The sequence below is a fragment of the Sus scrofa genome, chromosome 15 (assembly GCF_054392235.1).
Source record: "Sus scrofa isolate SSC_HxYL_T2T_F1_AM1 chromosome 15, Sscrofa_HxYL_maternal_Yorkshire_Landrace_v2.0, whole genome shotgun sequence".
Classification (NCBI taxonomy): Eukaryota; Metazoa; Chordata; class Mammalia; order Artiodactyla; family Suidae; genus Sus; species Sus scrofa.
Window position 1 is genome coordinate 17,657,426 of NC_139397.1, and position 22,166 is coordinate 17,679,591.

General features: G+C 35.9%; 1 protein-coding gene across 47 annotated transcripts in view; it reads right to left on the reverse strand.

The window, feature by feature from the left end:
- MBD5 (methyl-CpG binding domain protein 5) overlaps nt 1–22,166 on the reverse strand; it is a 438,228-nt gene that overhangs the window by 31,796 nt on the left and 384,266 nt on the right. For 18 of the 47 annotated variants that reach the window (XM_084998677.1, XM_021076106.2, XM_084998675.1 and 15 more), the window contains 3 exons: nt 8,762–9,787; nt 6,975–7,183; nt 1,955–3,163 (listed from right to left, as the gene is read on the reverse strand). In XM_084998677.1, the coding sequence (XP_084854803.1) occupies nt 1,955–3,163; nt 6,975–7,183; nt 8,762–9,787 (2,444 nt within the window). The remainder of the gene's footprint in view (nt 1–1,954; nt 3,164–6,974; nt 7,184–8,761; nt 9,788–22,166) is intronic. The other 29 variants (XM_084998691.1, XM_084998684.1, XM_084998694.1 and 26 more) reach the window with 3 other exon arrangements.

Here is a 22,166-nt window from a genome sequence, read left to right on the forward strand (position 1 = left end):
TTAGTATATCTTGATATATTTTGCTATAAAGTTTTGGGAAAACAAAATTACAATGTCAGCCAATGGAAGGGGGGCTATTTGAATTTACAGAAACAATTTTATGCTCCTTATTAGGAATCTACCTATTGTATAAAATGAAGAATCTGGATTTTTGAAACACATTATTATTTTATAGTGACTGAAAAACAGTTGTTTATCTATTTATTTATTTTTAGCTGTGCCCATGGCATGTGGGAATTTGTGGCCAGGGATCAAACCCACACCACAGCAATAACCAGAGCCATAGTAGTGACAGCACCAGATCCTTAACCTGCTGAGCTACCAGGGAACTCCCCAGTTGCTTACTTAAATAAAGCAAAACAAATGTTTCTTGTACTCTCAGATAATGATTTTTTAAAAAGTGTATCTCCCTAAACGTCAGTGAGGAACTCAATCTCAGGAGTTTGCTAACATAGAAGAAACAGAAGATTAGACCCACTGTTTAATGTAAAATGTGTTAAAAGCACATGCCTTTATGCTTCTGAGGACATGAAAATATATATATATAGACAAGGCATTCAGGACAGGAAGAAAGTTTTTAGGAAAGGGAGGCCATAATCTTTTCATTAGTTAAGCTTTTTTTTTTGGTAAAATGGCACATAAAAAGGCATGGTTTCATTGGCACAGAGATTATAAAACAGCTCAATGTCTACATCTTGTATTTGTACCAGTTCCATTTATATCATAAAAGCCCAATTTTGCTGTTTCTAATTATTTTTTGAATAAACTGTCAAAAATATTTAGGTTTATCAACCTAAAGAATGTCTGTCTGGTCTCAGAGAGATTAGAGAATAAAATGTTTTGTGAATAGGAGTATGGAATTCATTTTCTTATCAAATATAAAAACATTATGCACAGAGTGTATCCTGACAAGTATATATTAGGCATTATAAGCAATGGATTTAAGGACCTCCCGGTCATTTGGAGAAAGACAATCCTTTTATTGTGCTGGCAAAAATGCTTTTGGTTTCCTTTGCCATTAAACCTCAGTGCCAGTGGATATTTGAGCAGAGCTGAAAGACCGTCATACAATATACTCTTATAAGAGAATAATATATGCCTATAATAGAATAATATATAAAAGGAGATGAAAAATTACAGGTTTCTTCATCATATGTGGGGAATATGCATTATTGTCTCTTCCTGGTCAGATAAAAAATTGTTCTATCTGCTTTAAACATTTTGCTTATTTCTTGCCTAGTGAGTCAATTCTGCCAATTATGAGGGGAAAAAAAGTCTAGAAGACTCCTACTAATTTCTTCAAAATTGTATGGTAGTTTCATGGAGAAGTTTTCATTTAATTTACGTGATCAGATTGTGTTAAGTAGAACCAGACTATGGGGTTAAACATTTCCATATGTTACAAAGACCCAGAACTTTTCCTGAAAGGAGACACCATTCTGAACTCAGATGTTACTTGCTACTTCCAGAAATGGCTGCAACTCCACCCCAGTTTTACCCTCTGCCCAGCTCTAGGTGTCACATGTCAGCATACAGAAGAGATGCAGTCCCCTGGCACTTCCTGTCGCCTGGGAGGACCCCTACCTCTGCCACACAGCTGGATTCCAATAACCACCAGATTTTTTTCCCCAGTCATTGCCACTTGCCTTCATTCTCTATGTATGAATGAAGAATTGGGTACATGCAAGGAAGGAAGGCAAAGTTAACACAATTCTGGAAATCTGGTTCCTGGGTTAGAGCCACCCTGAGCCCTAGTGGGATCTATGAATGCTTCACAACTCACCCCGTGACGATATGACATTTTGGTGACTACAACCATCCCCTCTTCATTTTATGCTCCAGAAGTTTGTGAGACCTCAATGAGTCATGAAGAATCCAAAGTGATGATAACAAAAAATAATCATTGATATCTGAATAAAGGTTAGTATTTGACAATGGATAAAGATTGGTATACCTTCCCTTCCTCGGGGCTTTGTTGACAAGAACTGTGAACGTCGTCTTCTCTTACTAATTTTCCAGGCCAGGAAGTCAGTCCTTTGATTTGGCCCCAGACCAAGTCGCCAACGTTGAACGTCCTTGGCCTATAATGTATCAACTCATTTGAAGAGGGGGAGTCTGGATTCCTTAGGTCATCTTCACTACTGATGCTTTTAGCATCTGAAGGGCTAGGTACACACCCATTAATGCTTTTGGCATTAAAGTCTCCATTGTAATGGATGTAGTCTTTGACCAGAGAACTTTCCAAGCTATTTGAGGAGCTCGGAGATTGTTCCTCTAGGACCAGGTCTTGCTTTGTGGTGCTCAGCAGCTCTCCAAAGCCCCGACTCTGTCGAGGTCTGTTCCCATTAATGTGTGCACATCTTTCCACAGTGTTCTCTAGTCTCTCCTTAAAACTCATCATAGTTCTTTTGTAGTTATTATACCTGAAATTTTCCTCCAGAATTTTATCCCCTTGACAGTTTCTTGGTGGTAACAGTATTGGGTGCTGTTCCCCAGGCAGAAATGGCAGTGTAGAGACATTGTTGGGCCTTTCGTGACAAGGACTATTGTGGATATGGCCTGGATGATCTAAAAATTCCTCACACTTCCACCTGTTTCGTTCCCCTCCAGGGCTTTGCTCCCCATCCCATTGTTTTTTAGATGTGTGGCAACTTGCTGACTTGAAATATTCAAACCCATCTCCTTCATTTGAGTTTTTCCCATGGTCCAGATTGCTGGGCAGCCGAGCCCCTCTTGCATTCCTCAGCCTCCCATCATGATCAACACTGCTCATGTTTCGTCCATGAATGACCGCACTGACAGCACTGGGGAGACTTAAGGGGTCACCAATTGAAGCAGTGAAGGCACTCATGGCACTCAGAGCTGGAATGGGGCTGATCTGAGTTGTACTGTTGACTGCAGTGGTGATGACAACCTGCATTCCTTTGCTGGCTGCATCAACAACGGCTTTGTAAATAGCATCTACAGAAGCATCACCTTGGCCACCCACAACAAGACCATCCTTCACCTGCTGACTGAGAGATGGGTCAATCCGAGATTGCAACTCACAAGATGTATCTTGGAAAGGTGGAAGTGTAGTGTTTGGATTTTCGGGAAGTGCTGTGAGCCCCGGCTGAGTGCTTATTCTTTTGTTTAGGAGAGCTGCATCTTCCTGCATTCTCACCTTAAAGAAATAGACAGGAAGCAGTGAGAGAGAGGGAAAAAAAATAAGTCCTTAAAGAGAAAGATCATAATTTTAAGATTTACCAGAAGATGAACAGATATAGTAAGGAAGGAAATACAAAGAAAGGACAAGACTCAAAGATGAAATTAAAAGTCATCTGTATAGAAAGGCTTTTATCTTGATTATATTTGAGTACTACTCCTTTGACTGAAATCATGTAACAGATTTTTTAAGAAATCATCGTTATGCAACATTCTCTAGAGAAATTAAAGTTGAGGGGGTTGGACATAAAATGTTTCCAGGTGATGACTCCATGTTTTTAGTGTTATTGCAAGTTTTGCAACTTGGAATTCAAAGAGAGAAACAAGTCTGTCACCAGCACTGCTCAAAATAAAAAGGAAAGCAGAGTTTTTCAATGATTTCTAACTCACTGGTATTTCTACTGAACCAAGTGAAATACAGTATAAGGTAAAAAAAAAAACCAAAAACAAACATAGACTCCTTTTTTAACAACAAAATATTTCTGATATGACACTAAATTTTTGAAGTTTTTAGATGGGTAGTAACACCTACTTTTCAACCTTACCAGGCCACTGGCTGAGGGACATGGTGTCAACAATGACAGTGGCTCTGTAGAGAAGTGATTCTTTTTTTAAGGGCCACAGGTGCAACAAATGGAAGTTCCCAGGCTAGGGGTCGAATTGGAGCTGCAGCTGCTGGCCTACACCACAGCAACAGCAAAGCCAGATCCGAGCTGTGTCTGCAACCAACATCACAGCTCACGGCAATGCCAGATCCTTAACCCACTGAATGGGGCCAGGGATTGAACCAGCATCCTCATGGATACTAGCTGGGTTCGTTTCCACTGGGCCATGACGGGAACTCCCTAGAGAAGTGATTCTTTATTGGATAGAGGTGGAGGGAATAACCTATCAGGGAAGAATGTCAATGCTCAGGACAACAATGACGAGGGTAATTTTTAAAAGTCACAATAAAAAGTTATTCTAATTTCACCAACCCCAGCTAACTGCTGCTCTAGACCCTTGATACTTTGGATCCCCTCAAACGCCCAGCCCCAGTGATCACTCCCTTCCTGTCTTCACATCCTTTTCTACTAAACCAAAACCTGGGACCCATCAGCACATAGTTACTCTCTTCTACCATATAAAATCCCCGTCTTGGATCAATTTAACTGCCTGCTTTACCTACCTATATCTACAGTGAGGATGCTGACTATCCGCAGCTGGGGGCTTATATTCCCATCAATCCTGTGATCCTCTGGTTAGGTGTCACCCCTCTTCACAACTATTCAAACCTTTATCCACTTCCTCAAGACAGCTGCTATACCATCTCCTACACTATTCTTAGTAATTGACCTTACTTCACAGAGAAAATGGAGTTCACAGATTAAGAATTCTCCTAATTCTTATACTCTGCTACTCTCTGCCTTCTGGCAGCACATGCTTCTCTGCAACATATATGTCACCATCCGGCCTGTCTGCTTCCCAGTATAAGAGGAGCCCCTTCTGCTCTCTGAGAGTTAAGTCCTCTGTCTATGCTCTGAATCCCAAGCCCCGTCTCAGGGATCTTGCCTTATCTCTTATCCCTTCTCTTCCACTTTCTCTCTCTCTCTTTTTGTCTCTTTCTTTAGCATTCAGCTATGTGTGTGGCTCCACATTTTAAAAGTTTGCAATCGGTATATAACTGCCTCTGTGGTGCCACCCAGTTTCTCTTGCATTCTTCATAGTTAAGTTTTAAAGGAGTAATCTACAGTCTTTAAATCCTTTTTTCATCCTTCCATCCATTGCAATCTGGTTCATGCTCTCACCACTCCTCCAAAACTGCATTCTTCTAAGTCACTGAGGATGTTCTAACTGCTAAATCTAGTGGATTCCCTTCAGACTTTCCCTACTTGTTTACTCAATGACATGTTGAGCACTTCTTCCCTCCTAAATTATTTTATTATATAAGACGTACATGAATATTTTCTCATTGTCAAAAAAAGGAAAAGTTTTCTTCATCATTTCTTCACCCGGACCTACATATACTTTTGCATCTCACTCGGATCCTATTTCTTTCTCAGAAGTAATCAATGCTGGTGTGTATCCTTGCAGATTTATTTTTTAATATATTAAGGTATAGCTCTAGTTTCCCTTCTTTCTTTCATTCCTTCCTTTCTCCCTGCCCTCTTTCTTTCTTTCACATAAATGGTATTGTATATTAGTATTGTTCTACAATGCTAGAGCATTAAAGTTTTGTAATCTTGTGGATCTTCCCACATCAGATTATATAAATCTACCTAATCTTTTAAACTACTAGAAAAATGGATCTAGCATAACATATTTAACTATTTCCCTACTCATGGTTGCTTAAGTGGTTTCTAATTTTGACACCACAAATCAGGTTGTAATGAACATTCTAGATTGTGCCCTTTTGTTCACATTTGAATATTTCTCTAAAATAGATACATAAAAGTTGAACTTCTGGGTCAAAGGAGATATATATATATATGTATATATATAAAATGTATACTGATAAATATCAGATTATCCTCCAGAAGAACTGAGTCAGCATACAATCAAACAGTATATCTGAAATAATCAATTTCCCCGTACCGCTGTCAGCAAGAGATATCAATCTGATGGACATAGTAGTGTTGTAATTTATATAATTTGAATTATTCTTTTCATGTTTATTAAAAATTTTTATTTATTTTTTCTGAATTATCTATTCATTTTACTGCTCATTTTTCCAATCAGTTATCTTTTTTCTTCCTTATTTGTAGGGGCTTTTAAAAATATCATGATTGGCAATTATTTGCTATTATTACACAAGTATTTTCTGCCAGGTTGCCTCCTGCTTTCAATTTTGTTTAGAATACCTTTGATCATCTGTTTTTTGTTTGTTTGTTTTTTCTTTAAATGGCCGCACCCATGACATATGGAAGTTCTCAGGCTAGAGGTCGAATCAGAGCTGCACCTGCCAGGCTCAGCCACAGCCATGCCAGATCTGAGCTACATCTGTGACCTATGCCACAGGTTGCGGCAATGCCTGAGTGAGGTTAGGGATTGAACCTGCATCCTCATGGATACTGGTGGGGTTCTTAACCCACCGAGCCACAACAGGAACTCCCGATCATACAGATTTTAAAGTTTTATGTATTCAACTCTATTACCTTTTTCTTTTTGACTTGTTGGTTTTGTGTCTTGCTGAAACAGCCTTCTCTATTCTCTACCCCAAGATTATTTTTAAAATCTATATATTCTTCATGTATTTATTTAATGTTACTATTTTCATCCAGCTCTTTAATCTAGTAGGAATTTATTCAGTTTGTAGAACTAAAAGAAGACCATGCGGCTGAGGCCAGGGAGAGGGTGGTGAGAGCTAGGGCTGGAGAGTGAGGCAGGGTAAACATGTTTAGGATGTGATTTTTTTTTTGAACATGCCTGCAGCATGTGGAAGTTCCCAGCCCTGCACCACAGCAGTTACAATGCCTGATTCTTAACCACTAGGCCACCAGGGAAGAGCTAGGATGTGATTTTAATCATGGGAGCAATGGGAAACCATGAAAGGGTTTAAGAGGGTAACATGACCAGTTTTTACTAACAGATCCAAAAGAACCATGCTTCAGAGAAAATAAAATAATCTCACACCCAAAACTGGGAAGTTTAACAATAATTGATTATTGAGAAATAATAGTAAGTAGAAGTGAACAGGTACATAAGCGCCTTCTTTTGTCTCTCCCCCCAAGTTAAGTAAAACAAGTAGTAAATGCTGTTTTCTACTAAAGGAACCCAGGGAGGCAGAGTACCTGAAAGTTCTGAAACAGACAAGCCATGGGGTTATTGTTAGCTGGGCAAGGAATTGTGGACTGTCCTTGAAATGCCTGAAGATTCTGGTACCCCTGAAGAAGTTGCTGCTGCTGCTGATTTGGAGGAAACATCTGATTGTTGTTTAACAGCGACTGTAGATGAGTCAGTTGATGGTTATTCAAAGTATTGTTTATTGAGGACATGTCACCTATAGTTTGAAAAACATAAAACATAAGTCATTGTGAATCTTTGGAGGTCCTATGCCTACCTTTGTTGAGGATTCCTGAAACAAAAACCAAAAACTAGATTTACATGGTAATTCTTTTTTCTTTTTCTCCTCAAAATCTTACTAAGTAGTAAGGAAGGAGTGATTTTATTATTTAATTTTATCTTTCATAATTAGTGCTTTGATTTTGTATCACAGAGAAACTAGTTAGTCTTTGGTCTGTTATCCGATACTTATATATTGATCTTCAATGTTACAGAATTCCTTGAAACTATTTTTGTCAGAGCACCTACAATTAAAGGTTGAAATTAGTCCTAAATACCTTAGCCATCGTAAGTATTTGACAAGATGATTAAAGTAAGTGGGTCTGATCTGGGCTTGCTTACAAAATTTAAACCATAATCATCAATAATTACCTCCAAATAAAATGAGATTTGGTCTAGAAATAAGTATTTTGTTTTTTAAGTAATAGGTTGGTTATCTAAAGTTGTAAAGAAAGCTATAATACAAAATAATTCATTGTCATAATCACTCAAAATAAATATTACATAATCAGATAAATTAGTTTACCACAAAATTTATATTTGAAATTAAAAATTAATTTGTTTTGAAATTACACTGAAATTATTTTGAGGAATAATGTCAAAGAAATTGTCCTATAACTTGAAATATGTAAATCTGTAATGCTTTTTAGATTACTTAACTACATTGATTTGATTGCCACAAAGAACTAATTAAACTATATTATTAAGGCGTCCATGAAATCTGGAAACATAGTATTTTTACGTACTAAATATGCCCTTGACAATATCATGTATACTTGCATATGTTTCCAGACTTCACGGATACCACCTCTTTACTTTATATTAGAGTTACCTGCATCAAGCAGTTGAAAATACTTGACATTATTTTCTAAATTTTTGAAGATAAAATAATCTGCATAGAGGATTTTGTTTTTAAGCCACAAAGTTCTAAAGAATAATACTGTTTGAGAAAAACTAGCAGTAGTTACTGGGGCTGTCTGTTTCCTTGAACTTGGGCAAACTTTAACTTTGAGTGTCTCTATGCCTTGTTGCTTATCTTGCTGGATAAGCACTTAGTTTTATTTAGGATCACCTGGAAAAATACTTCCTCAAACTGTTTTCATCCACAGTGCAGCTGCTCATACTAACCCTGTGATGCCACACCAACTAAAATTCAAATAAATGTTATTTTAAAGTGTACCTGTGCTTTATTATTTGAAAAGTTTAAGACACTACTTGGCTTAAGAGGGTGATGGGTAGGTTAGATTTAGGTGGCATCAGAATTAGAAGATAGGAGGAGGCAGATTAAAATGATATTTAGTATTGCTAGAATAGGGGAAAAGGAAAAAGTCATTTTCATGTTTGTAAAACTATGATTGTGTGTGGGTGTTATTATATTTAGTTCCTTAAGCAAGCTGTGACATAACAAAAACATTTTTAAAAATAGTGTGACAAAATGGAGGTTTTTTTTTAAAAGGAGAAAATAGAATTAGAAAAACGTTTCTTTTGTAAAAATTTGTGAAAAAATTTAACTTACCAAGCAGACCTGTCCCCAGTAGAGGGTTAAGTAGCTGTGGCACCACAGAGTTACTGTTGAGTTTAGCTGGACCAGATGTATTCCCAGCATTATTAGATACATTCAGCAATGTTTCTGCCATTGACACCACTGCTGTCCCACCAAGTGTTGAGACAGTCAGTGCTGCCACTGCTGATGATGTAGTGGTTGTGGTAGTGGTTGCCTGGGAAGAAGTTGCTATGGAAACCTCTGGATGATTAGCGGTGTTGGCCGATGCCGAGTTCAGGACACCTCCCAACAGCTGGGGATTCAAGGTCATTAATCCTGAGGCCCCAGTGACAGCTGGGAGTAACAGGGGGTTAAAAGTAGTGTCACTGCCTGCAAAGCTTGGTAAAGGGTTCCCCAGGGGGCTGGTTAAAAGGGTCTCAGCTTGGCTGTTCTCTGACTGATTGCTTGGCAAATGGTCTGGTGGGGCTGTCATCTGTGTTAATGAGGGTAAAGGGGTGTTTTGCTGTTGCAAAAGATCTGAGATGGTCAGATTGAAAGATGGCAGGGGAAGCATGGCAGCTGCGTGGGCTTGGTTCTGAAGCAGGGCTGCTAAGAGTTGAAAGTGAACAGGCTGCAAGACCTGCCCATCCATGTCACTGGAGAGAAAAGCTAAAGCAGCGTTTACATTCGGGTTGAGAAAACCTAAAGGGTGGAGGTTGATCTCAGACTTGCCTTCTCCTGCTGAAGGCTGGAGGATATTTAATAGATTCTGGTTTAGGAGATGCTGTTGATTCACTGGCAAAGAGATAGGTAGAGAACTGAGGAGGCTGGGGTTCAAGGGGTGTGGAAGATGGTTGTTTGAAGTGCTGTTGGATGGAAAATGAAGTGCGTGCTCCTGGCCAACAAATGGAAAATCACTCCCAATTGGCAGCTGACTCTGCAGTGGGTTTCCGGCTGCGGTGGTGACTATGACGCCATCTTGAAGAACAGATGTTGTCTTTGTGATGGCGGGGTGGTTGGTGCCAGCTATGGCTATGGAGGATGATGGTCCTGAACAGCCTAAAATAAAGGGGAAAAAAACCCACTTGTTAATTATGGATGTTAACGAAGACCACTCCATGAAAAACATTGAAATGCATTTCAATTAATGTTACATGTCATCTTTGTAGATTCTAACCAGATTAACTGCAACTAGAGATGATTTAACATGTTAATAAAATTTAAGCTGAACTTCATACTTCCTAATCTACTCTGAACATAAATATATTGAAGAAGTTTAGCATATAAAGAAATAGTTATTTCTATCAAATATCTTGTTTTTCATAGCTAGACGAGGTGAAAATGGGGGAATTTGTGGTAGTTTATTCAATTGGGTAGATTGAAGTAACAAGCCTTCATTTTTCGTCATATATTTTTACATTTTTCACAAAGTTCTTGGTCTTTATTTATATTTACTAGGACTTGATTTTGGTGGGAAAAAAACCAAGTAGTATATGTATGAGAAGGCAAAACTATTATCAATTAATAGTAGATAACTATTAATATTTTAGAGTACAGTTTTCTAGGCTTTTCCCACCTGTGTGTATATAAACATGCAGACATATCTATATATCTATTTCCACACATGCTACATATATTTTTAACAAAAATGAATCATACTGTTTTGTAACATGTTTCATTTACCAATATATTGTAAATAACCTTTCATGTTAATGCATGTTAACTATAGATCCATTTTACTATTATCATGTATGGATATACCATAATTTAATCACTCCATAGCTGTGGATATTTTGATTGCTTCGAATCTTTTTCTTGCAAGCAACACTATGATAAACCTTATCATTTACTCATCTTTGCTAATACGCTCAATTTTTTTCTAAGGATAAATTCTTACAAGTGAAATTCCAGGGACAAAAGTTTTACTATTTTTAAAACTCTAGATACACCTTGTCGGACTGTTCTCCAGAGAAGGTGATCAATATACATTCAATTTGCTTTTCTATAAATAATGTAGGCAATGCTCATTTTTCTCAATGCTGTATTTTATCATTATTTTAAAATATTTGTTATTTTAATAACATACTTTATACTCATGATTCCTTAAGTCAGACCAGTTTTCACCAAAATAGCATTCTTAATCTTGAAAATCTTATGCATGCTAAATTCAGGGAATTTAATAATAAAATTTCAGTTGTTTATTATAATTGTTTTAGTTGTTCTCAATCCAAGCTGTACAAAATGATTACCTTGAGAACTTAAACAAACCAGCCAATGTTTAGGCCCTATCCAAGACCAGCTGAGAACTCATCTCCTGGGGTACAGCCTGGGCAGTAGTATTCTTTGAAATCACCCACGGTGATCCAGATGCATAAGGGGTGGGGTGGGGAGGGTGAGAATCACATTCTATTGAAAAGGAATCTACAATCTTTTTTTTTTTTTAAAGACTTACCCTGAATAAATGCATTGTTTTATGTAATACATGCATTTGGCAAATATTTATTATTGTAAGCACATACATTTATTAAAATATTAAACATGTATATAACGAACAATACCAGTATTATTGAAAATTCAGAGTTCCCGTCATGGCTCAGCAGTTAACGAATCTGACTAGGAACCATGCGATTGCGGGTTTGATCCCTGGCCTCGCTCAGTGGGTTAAGGATCCGGAGTTGCCGTGAGCTGTGGTGTAGGTCGCAGATGCGGCTCAGATCCTGCATTACTGTGGCTGTGGCATAGGCCAGCGGCTACAGCTCTGATTAGATTCCTAGCCTGGGAACCTCCATATGTCGCAGGTGCGGCCCTAGAAAACAACAAAAAAATAAAATAAATAAAATAAAATAAAAAAATAAAATAATTCAAACACTTTCCTGCTATGCTATGCCATTATAACAAATTTTATATTTGGCCATGTTACCATTGAGGACTCGTCCAAATACACAGAAATATTTCCATTGTGGTCACAGCAGTACAAATATAATTATATAGCCTTGTTCTCTCCTAACAGAATAACACAAGAATTTTTTGACATAGACTTCATATTTTTAACCGTGTAGTATATGGATTGAACACACTTATTGAATTTCTGATAAAGTTTGGCATTTATATTTTGATTTTTTCATCATTATATATAAGACAGGGATGGATGTCTTCTAGCATGTGATAACTTTCCTACCTTTGAATTTTCTTTTTTTTTTAATTTTATTTTATTAGACAAAGAGGTTTATAAAGCTTTTTATTGAGGCAATTCTATTTTTTGCAGAAATTTCAGAGACTATGCAAGCTATATATTGGCTCATATGCAGAAGACATATGATCACATACAGGATATTTAGTATTCTCTACCTTTGAATTTTCTTAAGGAAACTCACAGGTATGATTGTTGTGAGCATCAAAATAGGTAAGCGAAAAGCTTGCAATGTGTTAAAAGTGTACACATAATGATAAAAGGAGTTATCATTATTTATGGACCTTAGTAGTTGTAGTTATGATGATGTAGTAGCGATGATGTGGTAGCAGTAATAAGTATAATTCAGCATATCCAACACATACATCTCTATAGCATGACTCTGTAATTTTTCCTAGTTGTGGTGTTGTGGCCTGCTTTTTTTTTTTTTTTTTTTTTTTTTTAAGCTCTCAGTGTTTTATTTAAAGGAGGAGATAAAATACTGAAGTAGGCATATGGTATGTATGTAATTCTCTAAGTATTAATTCAGATTTGTAATAAAACAATCAACACCTTAAACACTTCATTGCTTCTTAAATATTGCTATTTCCATAAATAGATATTGTGCTTTATTTGCATTTGGAAACCATGTTTTTAAACAAGCTCATAAAAACTCTTATTTACTAGTAGTCACTATCTACAGCTTTTCCTCCCCCATCTGTTAAATAATAATGACATGTTTAAATATACAGATCACCATTCTTCTAATTACAATCAGAGTACATTTTCAAAATACTCTAATGTGTATATGACCTGGCTTTGTAGATGAAGGATTTCCTTAGAAGTTATTATTCTTTTATCTTTATTTTCTAAGAGCAAAACATCCGTATTTGGGAATCATGAAAGTAGCCATTTGGGGACATTATTCTAAAAGTTCTCCATCCAAATATTTGTGAGGAAGGACAATAAAGAAAATATAGTTGCTCTGGGTATACTTTTGCATTACAAAAAAGAAGGTGGTGAATACTACAAGCTTCTTAAGGGTAATATGTGGATCAAGGCCTATTTTTTATTTTCTCTAATTTTCAACATGTCAATTCAACAATCAAGTGCACTCTGCCCCCCAAAAGGGTAAAAATGGTGATACAAAACAAACAAACAACAACAACAAGAACATAGCACCCTGCCCTTTCTTTCAGGAACTCTGAATTTAGGCAATGTGATAAACATACAGATCTCTCTGTCTCTCTCAAATACACATTTATTGCAAGCTTATTATGAACCAGGAAATTTTAAAGGTCTTTTCATATAGCTTGTATAACAAGACAATGTGAACTATATTGTACCTGTTATGTACTGGCTAAGAACTATAGCTGGTACATAACAAGGGGACACTTATAAAAATGAAGGTGTCAGGAAAAACTAAGCAAGTCATAACATTTAATCTGGGATTTGAGAGTAGAAAAGGAGATAGAAAGGGTTTTGAAGTAGAAGGAAAGTAATTTTTAAAAAAGACAAGGAGATAATAAAGTGCATGGAGGATAATAGAGTCCTAGGTATCCTCAAAACAGAGAAATATGACTGAAAATATTGCACACGCACCTTTTCTATACACCCCAGCTGTCCTACTCGTAGCTAACCTGCTGTCTTAGACAATCAGTGAAGAAATTTAAAATCATCTTTCTGAACCATTCAAGGCAAGGACCATTTCTTACTTCCCTCTGCACTTCCAAGATCTGAGTCTTTAACACAAGGTTGGCATTCAAAAAAAACATTGGTTGAATCAACCTATTAAGATTGTAAAATGTGCATTCAACTTCTACAAATCAGCTCATTTGATACTGTGTGTGTGAGACAAGTGTGTATGTGTAGGACAGAATCCTATTCCTCTGTGAAGAAAATGAAAACCGACTCTCCAGAGTATTGGTCCAATGCCAGGAAATAAGGGTTGCTGGAAAGGAGATGGTTAGAAGATGACAAGTTACTTTAGAAGACTCCCAAGTGTTCCAGAGAGTTAAAACAATCTTACAGAGGAAGAAGTCCATCCCAAAGTACTTTGAGTTCTTAAAGTCACTCATTAATACTTGAGGTCATTGAAAGAGGACCCTGAAGTTTCATAGTTGGAGGGAAATTGTAAATTGCTTATTTCTGAACCACTTAATCTTGAACAGGCATTTTCCAGTGATTCTACTTCATAGTTCCACATAAAGATTTAAAAAAATAAAAAAAAACTAATTTACATCATAGACTTTTACATTATTTCTATTATTTTTGTAAATTTAAATAAAGAATAAGAAGCATTAGCAATCTTCAAAAAAAAAAATCCCACTATGGTCTGTTGAACCATGTGGGGAAAAATTTTTTTAAATGTTTTCTTAAGCTGATTTTTTTTTTTTTTTTTTTTTTTTTTGGCAGCCAAGATGTTTTGTGCTTAATCTAATGAAGGAGAGAGGTTTTTTTTTTTTTTATTTTTTTAAGAGTTTTTAACAAAGCAAACTATGCTCTAAACATTTAGCAGTTAAATAACCAAAAGGCAGCTGGGAATCTGGAATAAGTTACTAAGTTGGAGACGTCCTTTCATTGGAAAAAATTATTTCACACCAGCCAGCAGCACCATGAACTGGCATAATTTCTTTTTCTCATTGTTTTTTCTACTTTTAAAGAAGTAGGAAAGAAGACTGGAAAGCCACCCAAATAAACTTTCCTGGTATGAGATCACGTGCCTACCCAATCAGAGGCTGAAAGTATGGTCCAGTACAATGAGGAAACAACAGTGGTAGCTTCTCTAGTGGGGTAGATTTCTAGACAAGAAGTATTCTTCACACACACATAATTTATGATGTGTGTGTACCTGTATATGTGCACGTATACAGAAAATAGCATCAGTAATATTTTAGGATTTTTTAATGGATATTTTCATATTACTAAATGTCATTTTTGAGATGTTTCTAAAAACTGCTCTTCGAAGCGAAAGTAATATCCTCATCTTTAGATTTCTCTTTGTTACCAGCATTCTTTGAGAAACGTCATTGTTCATGTTATGCTAAGCTCTTTTATAGTCAGCCTTTAAATATTAATAATATTGTACATGTCTTTGTGTACATACAAGAGAGGGCATAAAACTCATTCCAAATGGGCCAATAGGTGCTTTTAAAATTTCATTATGCCAGTTAGATCTATAGCTCCAATTCTGAATAAATACTACATAATGCTAGAAATCTCCTTCTAAATTGATATGCCCAAATACTGATTTTTATCCGTAAAATTCAGGAACGTAAGAAATACATCATATAGAAAGCACTCCTTCACTATTTGACCTTTATCATTTGCTTTGGTAACAGTACTTTAATTGCAAACACGGTCAATGGCAATCCTTAATAAAAATGAATGCTTCTAGAGACAAGAGAAAATATCATGTCCAAGTGAGTCTAATAAATATAATTCACTTTTCAATCCCATGGAAATAGTACAATTTTTTATATTTACAGAATTGATTTAAAAAATTGAAAGGTAACTTTTATGAGAAGTCTGGATCTTCCAACAAGACATTATTTTCCCAAGCCTTAGTAATGGCATGGTAATACATGTTTACAAAAATACACCAATCTCTATCTTTGTGCCTTGGATCCTGATGTAAATTCCTAGCATTCCTTTACCAGAAGTAGGCAGGAAGCCCTAGGGACCAGTGGCTATTTGTTCTTCACAAGGAAGGGAGGGAGGGGCCCAAAACCAACACACTTAGAAGAAAAATAAGAGGGGGAAGGGGTCAGTGGTGGTATCTGAGGAAATACTCGCCACCCTCAACAGGGCCAGTCTCCCAGGGAAGAGGAAACAGTGGAAAGGACACAGCTTGAATCTTGGAATACGAGGTCTGAGTGGTTATGACTGTATCGAGGTGGCCAGTCTTATGGGGTAATGGGTCACATTAAAAAAAAAAAAGGTGTTTTACTACTGATCATTTCTGCTTCCTTTATTAACACAAAGAATTACTCTGGAGACTGCTGAAATGAAAAAATGTTTGAGATTTTTCACTGTTTCTCAAGTAACAAAAGTTTTTTTTTTAACGAACGCTTATCACATTTTTTCTTAATATTTACTGTAAGTAAACAAATGCTGAGCAAAGGTTAAGTCTCTTGCTTGGTAGGATTTCTGTTCTCTGAATATGCTAGAATAACAATTAAAATGATCCATCTATCAATATTCCAACTGGAAGTTTATCTCATTTTGTTCAATGAGCAGAGCAAACTGATTTCTAGATTATTAACACAGTTAACTTTGTATCCTTCCATTGTATACTATTTTATCTCAGTGCTAAAACAGAGCATAGCACATACTAGGTGCTCAATAAATATTTACTGAGTTAATTATCTCATGAATATTCTAAGGCAGTGTTTAGACCTATCTGGGGTTGTAAAATCAATTTAGTATGTCCAGCTAGTATATTTTGATAAGTGAAATAGAAAAGAAAAAGAGTACCTTGCATAGCTAGGATATTATTTTGTGGAAACTGTTTCCGTTAACTTATATATGTGAGTGCTGGGTCATGTTCTGTTAGCAGTTGATAAAATCATTTCAGTGGATCATGAATGTCATAAAAAAAAAAAGATACAGAATAAGGATAAGATACAGAATGGGATAAAAAATGTCAGAGAGCATCACATGCAGTATTTTTTTCAGGAAACTTTTATTGGCTGTACATTAAAAACCTATCTCCAGTGAACTGGAGAAGTTCATTTCTTGCTGTGGTTAGAAGTGAAAGTTTGAAAAACAGTGCTTTAGGATCAGGCCTCTCAGTTGCTCAAGTCTGTGGGGGATGGTCTGTGGAGCCATGCTCCAGGAAGCGTATTTATGAGACTTAGAGTGTGGGAGATGTCCCTGTGGAGTTGGGTAGCACAGGAGCCCTGCTCCAGGGCATCTGTGATACTCTCTCTTATACCTGTACCCACAGGTCTTGGACAGATAACTCAAGTTTCCCTGGATTAGTTCCTACCCCAGGAGTATCTCAGCAACTCCTCCAGATTTGTTTGTCTAGTTCCATTCTTATTGTGAAAAAGGGTGGGTTGTTACTGTGAATCTGCAAGACTCCTAACTCTTAAGAGAATAATTTTGCTCTACTCATTGCTTCTTTGGCACCAATATTGTTTGATATAAGTTCCTAGAAGGTAGAACTACTTATTTATTTAGTACTACAGGCACGTGGAAATGAAATCTATTTTGATGGAATATTTTTAAGCATTATTTTTAATGAGTCAAATTTTTGTAGAGTTAACATTACTGCTGAGAATTTGGGCACTTTTAAAAGCTACTTCGACGTTTTTAGACCACTTGAGTTTTAGTAAATAATAGCTTAGGCATCTCCTAGAGAACGGAAGGATTTCTAGTGATTTTATAAGTGAGCTTAGTGTATTGTAATAGAATAAAATTCTCCCAATTTGCACACTGGGGCAATTTATTTCTTAAAAGGTACAAAATAGATCATTGAATCAGCAAACATATCACACCACTCTAGTTCTGTTATCACCTTTGATTACATAGACTCGTCAAACATCTTTTAACTCCTTTTTCTGTACAAGAGGAAACAATTAACCTGGAAGATGTAAACAAAGCAAGTGGTGTAACCCTGATATTAGGCAACTTTCTTAAACAGCAAGACATTGTCACTTGTAAAAATATCTTACAGCAAATAAATGGCTCATTTTGCAAAAATTTAAACTAAAGGAATAGACATAGATTGTTATCATATAATCAAGAATTTAATAGTTTTGGTATTTGGTTAAAAAACAAGAGCAGAAGGCAACTTTCAACCTAGAAGCCTGTGTATCAATCAGATGAGGGATAAAATCAAGGCATTTAAAAACTTAGGTGGAAATACCTCCAATAGAGACTATCATCAATTCAGTCACAAGCTTAAAGGGACCTCTACCTTTCTTCGCTCTACAACAAGTCAATATAAGACTAGAAGATTATTTCCACACAAACATCCCATATTCTGAGAGCTAACATATAGAATAATCCGCCCTGGAGCATTTTTATCCCATCATCTTTTTGCACCTATAACCTCAAATGAAGGGAAGGACAATTTCCCTTTATTTTCTTTACTGGCATGTTATGAAATAAATACATAGAACCAAGAAACCAAGCTTATATTTTGCAGTATTTTATCCAAAGTGTTCTTTTGTAGTCTCTATTTAATTTTCTTATACCTACCACATCAGTGGCTGCACTGAGTTTCAACCAAATGCATTTTGTGCTCAAAGAAAATACTTTCTTTTCCAGAGTAAAAAATAAATATATATATAAAAATATCCATGAGCATATATTTATTCATAGGTTTATTTATATTCTTGTTAGTTAATGTATATCCTTAAAAGTTAAGGCAAATAAATGACTGAATTATTTTCTCTTCTGGTACAAACTCATACTCTGCCTCTTCAGAGGACTATATTTTCATGTATTTAGAAGAGTTAATTAACTGTCTTTTATTAGGAAAAAAAAGAGAACATAAAAGGCATTTTAAGGTGAAAAAGTTATATTTAATGACTTTATAATATTGGAGGAAGGTGAGGTTCAATTATTAAGTTGGTTGACAGAATAGTCCAAATCTTTTTCGTTCTTTGAAAATTGTGAAAACCCATATGGCAATGGAAGGATGGGTTGTCATGTGGACACAGACCTGGCTGGGTCCTCTGTAGAGGTCAGAGTCACTGGCATGTGTGTTTTTGTTCTATGCTAAACAGGTAGGCACTAGTCAGAGGATGGAGGAAAGGTGGGCCTGATGAAATCTGCCATTCAGGGGCACTCGATTTTGAATTCCTTCCTGAACCAAAACACCAGAGAACATGTGCTGAAACCACTTAAGTGCTGAAACTTATCTCACTTTAATAAACTGATTAAATGTACACTATTGATGGATTTCAGAACATACCTGCATTCAGCAATTTGTTTAGACTGAGAATCAGGAGCTGATTGGGGTTTGGTTGCCAGATCCACCAGAGCTTTGCTCTACAACTTGAGGAATGTCACCAAGAATCCTACTGGTCATTTTCTAAATATGTTCCATGGGAATTTTAAACTTTATTTGTAATTTTATATCCAAAAGGCTAATGGAAATCTGAAACTTTACAACGCAAAGTGTGTAGAGAGCTTTAGTGGAAAGGCAAAACACCAAACAGAACTGAAAAAACCTATATATTCTTAAGTTTTAAAAATGTTTTCTAAGTGTTTCATATCTTTCACCTGTTTTCTTTTTTCTTGGGGGCGGTCTTTCTGCCTTTTCTAGGGCCGCTTTCCACAGCATATGGAGGTTCCCAGGCCGGGGTCGAATCGGAGCTGTAGCCGCCAGCCTACACCAGAGCCACAGCAATGCAGGATCCGAGCTGTGTCTGCAACCTACACCACAGCTCACAGCAACGCCGGATCCTTAACCCACTGAGCAAGGCCAGGGATAGAACCTGCAACCTCATGGTTCCTAGTCGGATTTGTTAACCACTGCACCAAGACAGGAACTCCTGTTTTCTTTTTTTTTTAAACTATCTTTGCTTCCAATTCTCATATGGGAGGTGTAATAAATTTTAAGTATGTTTTATGGAATATTTACATATAGGCCTAAAAATGAATATTTGAATTGTTTATGATAAAAAAACTCTCTTTAAAAGAAGTTTTTGAAAACAAATAACCAAACAAATCAAACATTTTCAGAGTGATTTCTGGTCCAAACTGAGGTCTTAATATATAACATTTTTGAGCTGCGGCTTAGGAGAGTGGAAAAAAGGCACTGAGTAGGAGGTCACTTGTGTTCTGTTCAGGCTCCCCTACTTAACAAGGAAGAGTTGGGCCATGTTACCTGAGGGTTTCTTTCATCCTCACTCTGCTATCATTTTTGGAATGGCAGGACTAGCATATGCATAGTCACCTCCTTCAAAGGTCTACTGACACCTTACTCACTAGGAAACCCATTCTTATCTGAATAAGTAAGGTGACATGAATTCACTTAAATAAAGGTTACCAAATGTGATTCACAAATGAGGGGCTTTTGATGCTGTGGACATTTCATCTGCACTGACACAAACATCCTAATTACTATATATTAAGATATTAGAGTCCAAAGAGAGAAGGCAAAATAACTTGACTTTTGTCTAAAAGTGCATCAGAAGTTTACAAGTGTGGTTTCTAACATGCATCGATGTGCTTTAATTCACTATCTGTTGGATATTTTTAAAGATGTGAAAGTGAAAATAGTATTTTTGACAACTGTTTCAGATGAAGAACTTGTGCAGCTGGGGAGAAAATGGATTTTAGAATCAGATGAACCTGAGTTCAAATCCTAATTCAGTTATGCATGATCTTCAACAGTTATTCAGGCTCTCTGAGGCTCAGTCTACTCATCCATAAAATGAGGGCAAGAATATCATATACTTTGGAAAACTGCACAAATTAGAAATAATATAGGTAAATCACCTAGCACATCACAGGTTCTCAATGACAGCTGTAAGTAACACTTTTAAGAATGTGTCTTTCTTCTAACTGGTATGCTAGGAATACCTAGAAAAACTTAAAGAGATAGCTGTCTCACTCTGAATTCCTGGCTTTAGTGTTTATTTGATGGATGAATAAATGTTAGTGAAAATAAATATTTAGGCTAAGCAATTATAATGACAGTACATCCAGCAGACACAGTTCACTGTGTATCTAAAAGAAACATGATATTAGAGACCTATTCAATATTCACCTCATCAAAAGTTATATTAATTAGTAAATCTACCCATTTTTATTATCAGCTACACATCAGATCTATATACATTAATTAGTATTTAATTTTATTAGGTTTAATACTTTAAAAAATTCTTACTGACCTAGACTTTTATCAAGCATATGCTTTCTGTTAGCTTACACATGATTGGTCACATCCACATCATTACTGGACATTTATTCTCATCCCTTTTAGCTATTTATATGCTAATTCTTTTCTTATATTAATAAATTTTCAACATGTGTGTTTTGACACTCCCAGCACTGGCAATCCAGATCCAATATTTTACAGAGATGTATGGAACAAGAAAGCACATGTCCAAGACTGTATAAAATAAGTCTAAACTTGACAATCCAAAGAAACAAGAATATAAATAAATGTTGGTCTTTTCCATTATAGATAAATTAAAATACATCATTAATAAAATACCTATACTTTGCAATATGACTTAGACCTGAAAAAAACTAAGTTGAGGTAAGGGGGTATCAAAACTTAAAGATATAATACAGTGAGACTAACAATATCTCATTAAAATAATTGAAGGTATGCTTAATAAATAGAATGTATTCTTAAATAGTTTACGATTTTATGTAACTTTAATCTGCTAAATGCATAAGATTAAATTTTCATTTGTTTGGAATTATCTAAAATGGAATATGAGTCACTGAAAAGCTGGAAGCCTCTTTGGAATAAGGATCCTGTTAAACACATAAAAAAATAGTTTCATGAGATTCCTTAGACTAAGAATATCAAGAAGGCACTAATCATTTCAATTATCTTCTTCACCTCATACTCTTTTTAACACAAGAGGTCAATGAACAATTCTTCATTAAATACTGACATCAAAACATAACATATAACACAAGTTGTGGAGAATGGCAGGTATGAGTAGTGACACCAGGTAGGAAAAAACTTGATTTTACTATCAGCAACAAAGACATGTAGGTCATACTGCTTTTCCAGCATGGTGGGTAATACAGTCTCTATATAGATACACAATAGCTTATTATTAAAAGCCTCACCAGTTTTCTCATTTCCAACAGCAATCTGGTTTTAAAAGCCCACTGTTTTCATATCTGAATAATAATATCTCTACAATCATCTTTTATTTCCTTCCTGTCATTTCCCATCAACATCTCATATCATTAGTTTGGGGCTTAGGGTATTCTTTCTAAAATTTTCATGGTCAAATTTTCTTAAGTATCAATGAATTTATCTCTTTAGTGCTTCTTTACAGTTTTCCATAACAATTTCTGAGGACTCTACTGAACAAAATACAGTTCTTTCTAATGTGTCTACTTTTAAGTAAATTTGTCTCCTTCATTAATAGTGGACAAAGAGATACAATAACGTCAATGGTAAAAATAAGGGTTTAGTTCTACAAGAAAATTGCAAAATAATTTCAAGATCAAAAATTCTGGAAATCAGGTTTTCAAGCCTTTTTTATTAGAAAACTTAAATTATCACCTTTTTAAAAAAGGGAGTAGCCAATATCCATTTTTGAATTTTTTTCAAACAAA